The sequence below is a fragment of the Lolium rigidum genome, chromosome 7 (assembly GCF_022539505.1).
Source record: "Lolium rigidum isolate FL_2022 chromosome 7, APGP_CSIRO_Lrig_0.1, whole genome shotgun sequence".
Taxonomy (NCBI): Eukaryota; Viridiplantae; Streptophyta; class Magnoliopsida; order Poales; family Poaceae; genus Lolium; species Lolium rigidum.
In genome coordinates, this window is record NC_061514.1 from 31,125,524 (window position 1) to 31,133,850 (window position 8,327).

General features: G+C 46.5%; 1 protein-coding gene across 1 annotated transcript; it reads right to left on the bottom strand.

Annotated features, from left to right (window-relative positions):
• Positions 1-1,067: 1,067 nt before the first annotated feature.
• LOC124671116 lies at positions 1,068-5,177 on the bottom strand. The gene is made up of 5 exons (XM_047207543.1): positions 5,090-5,177; positions 3,811-4,031; positions 2,767-3,305; positions 2,124-2,256; positions 1,068-1,142 (listed from the first exon to the last, which is right to left on the bottom strand). The coding sequence occupies exons 1-5, from the start codon at positions 5,175-5,177 to the stop codon at positions 1,068-1,070; spliced, it is 1,056 nt and encodes a 351-aa protein (XP_047063499.1).
• Positions 5,178-8,327: the final 3,150 nt, after the last annotated feature.

Consider the following 8,327-nt stretch of genomic DNA (forward strand, 5'->3'; position numbering starts at 1 on the left):
GGATAGGTCGGTACCTCGGCGAAGTAATCTTGCATCAGCTGCTCGTGGCCGAGCGCGCGGTTCCGCGGAATGCACATACGCCCCATCACGGATCCTTTCCGCTGATCCAGCAGCTTCATGCGGTCCTCCGTTTGCTTCAAGCCGAAGAGCAGCACCATCATCTCCGTGTCGTCGTCGTTGAGCAAATCGTCGATGTCGGAATCATCCGACGACGACCAATCGGTGGACGTCGCGTCCAAATCCGCCATGTGCACATCCTCCGAAGCCATCTACCACGGTGTACCATACATCAGCCCCAAATCCGACCAATTTACCGGCGGCAACGAAGAAGAACGCGGCGGAATACTCACCGAGGTGCGGCGGAGGTGCGGCGGGCGTGTGGCGGTGCGGACGGACGCGGAACTTCGGCGGGGGTGCGGCGGAGGTGCGGCGGGCGTCGAAGAACCTCGACGAGGCTGGGCGGACGGCGGAGGGGCACGGGTGGCGGCGGATCTGACGGATTGCGGCGGCGGCGCGCGGGTGGCGGCGGCGGCGCGCGGGGAAAACGGGTGGGGGAGCTCGAAATGTCCGCGCGCGCTTTCGGAATTGGGATGCTGGCTTCACCCACTATCCCCGCTCCCACCCCGCACAAGTAGGGGGCGAGGACCCGCCCCGTACTCGAAAATAGCAAAAAACGATTCGGGGGCCGTTTTTACGGGGCGTGCTAGACGGCCGGGTAGACGCGAAACCCTCAAACCGGCGGTTATTATACGGGTTTGCCCCTTTTACGGGGTCTGTTAGACCTGCTCTGATGTGGCCGTCTTCTTTTGTCGAGAACATGCAACCAAAAGTTGCTTGTCTTTTTATTTAGATTGAGCAAAGACAGATTTAGTGATAACTAAATACATCCAACCCAGTCCCAGTACGTGGATACTCTTCCCTCTGATCTGCTACGCTACCCACTGCCTAGCTTAAGTGTGTTGGATATGGCCCAAGCTTTTCCAATGTTTTAGGTACACCAAACATTCTAAAAAAAATTCCCATTAATTTGATATTTTTCAGCAACCTGCATACTGAAACTATTGGTATTAGCAGTGCAGCATTGTCCTTTCTGTTTTTCTTTTCTCAGTTATATCTTCTATAACTCTCTGTCCTGTCCTACACTGCAGAATTGATGAATTTTCAACATACATACCTACTGAAACTAGAATGCTGATTAAAAGGTACAAGGGTATAATCAACTTCAATATACGGTGCATTTCAAGTAGTACTAACGTTCTTAGAGCTATGTCCGATTGTAACGGAAATTTATATGTTATTTTTTAATCCCTACCGCCCTCTCCATTGTGGCTGCTCTAAAGGAACCGAATCTCGGAACCTCTCCACGCATTTTATACTCCAAAAAGGAAGGAAGCGTCTAAAACTAACTACCAGTGCACATTCTCAGTGGAGCCTTGATACGGTGACTTTGAATCATACAAACTGAGAAGGCTTGAACGAGCACATGTGCAAATTTTCAGTTGCGCCGTGACGCAATGGATTTGAATTACGAAGATGGAATCCAAATTTAACCAGTAACCGTGAGCTGAAGCCTAAACCAGATCGAGCGGCGAAGGGGTGCAGCAACAGAAGCGGAGCCACAATTCGCGGGCACGGAATTTTTTTTGAGAATTCGGCAGGTGAGCTGCTCGATATATTAATAGAAGAGGGTTCCGAATACAACGACAAGCGACGGCATCAACAACACGATCAAGCAGGTGGATGCCAAGCCACTGCTGAGAAAAGCTAGGCGACTACTCGCGAGGTGAGGAGATCTTCGCGCCCGCGCGGTCCCAAGCCGCGGCCTCGTCCGCAATCTTGGCGATCAAAGACTCCAGCGTCGAGGTAGACGTCCGGAAGGTACGGGCATTGCGCTCAAGCCAAATGTGCCAGAGGACAAGCATAGCCCAGGACCGCACCCGAGAGGCTTCGGCGTTTGGTAGCCCCTTGGCCAGGCAGCCAACCAGTTGACGACCCTGTGGTGCGCGTCCCAGGTGGCAGGGTTCAGGGTTGGCGCCGCCGCAAGCGTGGCAACCTTCTCCCAAATCCTGCGCGTTAGGGGGCACTCGACGAGCAGGGAATCGGCCAGGCGCGAACGGACTCACCTGGTAGCATGTGACGGGGATCTCGACCACGGGGGCCTCCTGCCTGCTGCAGCCCTCAGCCGCGCCCGCCTTCGCCACCTTCACGGAGGCATTGACGCTCCCGAGGCAGGGGCGCCGCGCTGAGAAAAATCGTCTATAGAAGATGAGATGGAGGTTATTACTGGCATATTTCCTGACCTTGAGAAGAAGGTAACATTTTTTTTTCCAAGGAATTCCCCCGCAGGGGATCGAATTTTCATTCTCATGAGATAACGAAAATACAATGGTTAGTGTTCGTGCCAGGTTTTACTATTTACAACCAGTCTATTTACTGGACCGATCAACTGTATGTCAGAAGACCTGCTTATAGTTCTGACGTTACTCTTGGCAGTCACCGTATAAGGAAAAAAAAGCATGCCTCTAATTCTTTTTGATAGTAGACTACTACCGGTAACTGCAGTTTTGCTCTCGGCTTTGTTTTGGTTTCACTTCATCCAAAACATTACAAACCCAGGTTCTAACTATGCCTCAAAATTACAGAGCCTCTCTTAGTTACTTTTGATTCCATTAAACCACCAGAATAGATAAGAAAAAATTGAGAAACAACCCAAAGTTTAGGTTTTAACATAATATGAGAAAAAGGGACCAAGCAACAGTAACTTGCATCTTGCAGGAACCAACATCACACACGCTGTGGCTCGTGCCGGACTTTTTTGGCATGAAGACAACAGTAGCTCCTTCAACAAAATCAGATAGAGAGGCGTCCACAGCGACCATCAGTTTCTCTCCTAATTCCACAGAAACAACACGCCTTGAAAGCTCAATCATGCCATTCGAACTGATGGGCAGTTCTCTGTCTCCAGAATCGAGCAAAACAATCTTCCCCTTTACGCCGGATATTCGGGAAACAACCTGTCCTCGGTGATTATCCGGCCATGACCCATCAACAACTCTGATACTGATAGTGGCCCCAACTGCGCGTTGCCGCAGTGCCACTGAATACTCAAGAGTGCAACGCTTGTGGGTGTTGCATATAGAAATCCTGCGCTCACAGTGAAACCCCTCGTCGTAGTAAAAGACATTGAAAGCCAACATTTCATCTTCAGACTCCCCTTTGCCCTTCACTTTTAGCTCAACTTCAAACACAATCAGATCAAGGTACACAATTCCACGAGATGGGCCTGTTAACTGCAAGAATGGATCCTGCAAGGCAAACATCACCATTAGTTAATCAACTGACAGACTTTTAGAAATGTGTTACTTCTTTCCAAAAAAGGACAGATGCAACCAGTCAATCCTATTAATCGAAGGTGGATAAAAAATGGTGTTTACGCGTTCAATTGTTCGCTGGTTCAAGGTTGAAATTAGACAAATACTAGTAGGGATAAATGTTGGTCAGCGTAACATGCAACTATTCCTTAACACATGGCATTTTCTGTAAAAGAAAGCAACATGCTGAATTACTAACTGATGGGAAATATAATCAGATCATCGCGTATAAAAGAGCTTGCACAAACAATGATACTAAGATCTTAAATAGGATTTAACAGATTATCTATGACTATGAATGTACCATGGACAAAAATGTTTCAGAAATATATCTACAAGTGCACAGTAGATTAGGAGACTAAAATATGCAAATAGTACTAGCAGCAAGAGATGAACAAAGAAGGTAAAACAAATACACACAAGGGTAGATGGTACTCACCTTTTGGGTGAGGGTTTGACAGTTATCCCTTGTACGTCTGAAGAGATAGTTGCGATTATGATCTGTCGTATCTCTTGTGGCAACATAGCCATGGACATGCAGTGGCCACTTGAGGCCATCTCTTGGGGCCCTGACTCTGATGGAGAAGATCTGCAAGGTCTCTTCTGGAAGAGCAAATGCAGGGATGGGTCCAGAGGTATACCTCATGGGACCAATACGTGCTGCGACAAGCAAAATTAAGTTATTTATAGATACGTGCAGTAAGAAAAAGGTTTAGATAGATACTTACAAAAAAGTACCAGCTTGTGATCAGAGAATGCATCGGTAAGTAGGAACATAAACCAGAAAGTAGATATTAATGGTTCGTTAATGTTCTTATCTAGTGTTGGTTGGTACCATATGTACAATCAGTTAGTTATCGAAACCGGACCATAGGGGCCTAGTTGAACAGGGAAAACTAGAACCAGTATCATAAAATAAACATGAACCAGGTATTCAATCGGCTAACCAGTGGTTTGAGCAGGGACATGGTAAACGGTTTACCTGATCAGTTTGATCACCAGTCCAGTCTCGATCATTACCATCCTTATCAATATGCAATCCAAAGGGTCTCTAGTTCTTTCACAAAAAAGGGGTCTCTAATTTACAGGTTAGATTAGTTGTTGTGGAACCATCCATTCTAACAGAAAGAACAATAAATTTGCCTTAATTTACTGCATCGACATATCATCCTTTGTGTAATTAACTGTTTTACTGAACGTGCATGACTTGGCACAAGAAAATCACATGGCCGAGCCGAGCGTAGGGAATCTAGATGTACTGAAATTTTGACGCTAGTTTGATCTAGCTGTATCCAGAATAAAGACCCTATGGCCAGTTTTCTAGGAACAGACTGGAACCATGAGTTTTAGTGAGTCTGTTCCGTCAATGCAATCTGACGGAAAAAAACAGACTAACACGGACAGTGTTTAGGTAAACTGGAGACCGATGTCACTTTTACGTCAACAGCCGATTTTCTGTTCTCGATAAACAAGGGATTCAGTTATCGTTGAACTGGTGGTTGGACCAGTGACACCTCAAACGGATGATAAACAAGGTTCGATTATCAGTTCAGTTTCAGTACCTATGATCCTAGCAATATGGAATGCAAAGGGGCGTCGCACTAGAACATCATATGTCAGAGCACAGGTGAACCTACTGAAATTCGATTTGAATCTAGCATCATTGATAGAAATATAAAGCGAACTGGATCAGATGAGCAAGCAGAAAAGTTTCTCACTTTCGTCCTCGAAGGAACCAAAATAGGGGGCCCAGCATCTCTCCCAGCGGCGACGGTACATGATGAGCGCATTCTCCTCCTTGTTCATCTCCTTCTCCTCCGCCGCCGCTGCCGCGTCCCGCCGGCGAGAAACTCGGTCCTTCCACCTCCTCAGGCCCTCACACTTCACCCTCACCCCTCTCCGTCTGCGGCAGCGGAGCGGACGTGGGTTTTCCTCGCCGCCGCCGTCGCTGCTGGAGATCACCATCGCCGCCAGTCCGATGCTCTCAGTGTCCATCTCCATCTCCGCCGAGCCCGTCGCTCAATCGCAGCCCGACCTGCCGCCATTGCCTAGCTAAATAGCTAATCACGCCGTCGCGGACGAGGCAGAGTCGGACAGGGTTTCCTCCTCCTCCTCCTTGCCTGGATTGGCAATTGGGATGACCCTGGGCCGCACGATCACCATCCATGGGCAGGAATCGGAATTAACACGGATTGCGTAATTGTTGCTTGGCGTTGGGGGTCGGGTTTGCTCTCAAAAAAGTGCTGTTGGTCCAAAAACATAAATGTTCATACTAACATTTTCTTTTTTCTGAAGTTTGCTCACAAGTTTTTTTTGCATTAGTCAATCACACCTTGATGAAAAGAGTGGCTCTTGTGAGAGTGTGGCGATGTGTGAGTGTGTGACTAGTGTGGTGAGCAAACCTCTATCTCGTGCGGGGAAAGGAGCCATTAGCTGTTTTCAAGTGCCTATTTTTTACTTGTGATTATTTTGATCTACAGTTCCCATCTTTCGTTGCGAGTCAATAGTTGATGCTATTCGGTATTTTTTTAAATCTTAGCACGATAACTTTTCGTCTATCTAGTACAACAAAATCTATTACGATAAATTTTGATCGACTCTAATGGGGAACGGAAAGAATGGCGGTGGGCCTTCCGCTTGATCTATTGCTTATAGTCTTAATCGTTCATAGGTGGTCCAACAATCAATTTATATTTTTTATTATTTTTTATGTTCTTTGTACTACTTAGAGTGATTAGTAATAGAGCGGTGCATCTTTTCCGCTATAAAAATACTAATGCTAACTTCTGGTGATATCACATGCCTTTTATTTGATTTCCAATTTGTGAAAACTTGCGGTGCTCTTGAGGGAGTTCTTCTTTTGAAAGTTTTGAAACTCACACTTTTGGTCTTCCAAAAACCCTGCCACAAATTATATAGCTTGATGTATGCATCAAGACTGTATGATAGAAATACGTTTCAAAATAGGCTGTATGTTGGGAAATTAAAAGAATAATTTGTTCTAACAAAAATACTCGCATTTTACTACTATACAGTGTTGGAAATTTGTTTTTTCTATAGCCCAAAGCATAAGAAGTTGTATACCGAAACCTTGCTCAGATACATGTATACGTACTCCCTAATTCGTTTTTAATTATTTTAAAACTCAAAAGTACAATTTCAGTTTTTCAAAAGGAGAACACAACCGGTGCCCGGGTGCTCGGGTGCTGTTAGTTTACGACAGTTTCTTTCTTTGGAGCGCGACGGTGAGTACACCGCATTCACATGTACTAACTGAACTGAGGTAGCCACTGTCCATTGTTCGCGACACAGTGCATCTTCATACATTTTTGCTGTGTTTAACTGCAACATTGCCGTACGGGTTCCTTTTTTCTTCTTCTTCAAACCTTTTTCTTGGTGAGGAGGCCGAAAACTGTAAATAGAGGCCGAGTTACATGTAGCTCTTTATTTTTAAAAATTCGAAAATCACACTTTTAAATTTTAGAAAAATATAAGAAAATTCTGGATGTAGACAATGATGAAATCTACAAACGTGCAAATCTCAAAATGAAATTCTTTGTATTGTAGACTATACAAAATGACAAAATCTGACAGGTTTTATAGTTTTGAAATATGCACTATTCACTATTCTCAGATTCACACATTTGTCATTTTTATGTAGCCTAAAGTACTAATAATTTCACATTAAACTTTTGCAGGTGTGTAGATACCATCATTTGCGGTGTAGGCGGCCCTTGGTGTTGCTGTTAAGCTTCATGCACTAGCCACTTGAACCAAAAGTCCGAACTGATGGAAAGGGCTAGGCAATCCACATATACACTTCACAACACCCCCACTCGCGTGTGACGGGAGAAGAGAAAGTCAACACGTGAAAGAAGAAGAGTACACCGAAACAACGGTGGCTAAAGAGGGGGCAACAGCAATTTTTAGGCTTAATTGCGAAAACCATGTGAAAACCAGGATTTGAACTCGAGACCTGGGGCTCTGATACCATGTTAAGCTTCATGCACTAGCCACTTGAACCAAAAGTCCGAACTGATGGAAAGGGCTAGGCAATCCACATATACACTTCACAACAGTTGCAACGGCGCGGCAGACAACAGCTCGGTGGTGATCCACGTGGCACTGATCTGGAGGCGGAGGCGCGCCCTCGGGCGTGCTCTCAACGCTACCCTTCGGCTGTCGTCTGGTGATCGTGGCGTGGCGCTGAGCCCGATCCAGCAAGGCGGCGCGGTCGCGACGGTCCGGGCCGGCGGTGCAACATAACGGCTCGCGTCTAGCGGCGATCTAGGACCGTCTGGGTTGGAAGGGCAGCGGCTGCTACGCCTGGGGCTGCCTTCCGGTTGGCCCGATCTCCTTGACAACGGTACTGCTCGTCGCCTGGCGGGCCTGGCAGCCAGGGTCGTCTCGATTCGCTGGCCTTTTTCGGTGGGTCGAGTGGCCAGGATGGCCGGTTGTGTGGGGGCTTGGCCTGAATAAAGGCGGCGGTTCTAGGGTTCCTCTTGCGACAAGACGAAGGTCTTCCTAATGCATGTCCTCCTTGATCTTGGCCAAAGTGTCGTGTTCCGGAAGGCTCCGCGGGCGAACTTTCATGGGCGCGTTATGCATGGAGCTTGCTGGATCAGTTGGGATTCGATCTCCGCACCCATATATTTTTGACCGTTTGGTTCAGGAGGGAGTGACCCAAAGCCTTGCTATATGTTGCCTTCATGGGATATGGTTTGTTCAATGGTGAATTCAGAGGCGTAGAATGTCATGGAAGTCGAGATTGGAGGACTAATAATGGTGATTTGACCCTTTGAATCGATGAGGAACTTGTTTGGAGTTTCGAAATTGGTATCATCGGTATGTAAGTGGGGGAAATAGCACATGTGAAGTTCAATTTCATACATTTTAAGGGTGAAAATTCAATACCTGGCCTTAATTAGTTATGTCTAATAATAGCTTTGTTCAAGA

Bases quoted from the DNA above. Each gene is read 5' to 3' on its own strand.
- LOC124671116 (XM_047207543.1), bottom strand. From the start codon at position 5,177: ATGAACAAGGAGGAGAATGCGCTCATCATGTACCGTCGCCGCTGGGAG. The intron at 3,306-3,810 runs GTGAGTACCATC...TTTGCCTTGCAG, and splicing joins GTCAAACCCTCACCCAAAAG to GATCCATTCTTGCAGTTAAC. The intron at 1,143-2,123 runs GTGAGTCCGTTC...TCAATTCTGCAG, and splicing joins TCCCCGTCACATGCTACCAG to TGTAGGACAGGACAGAGAGT.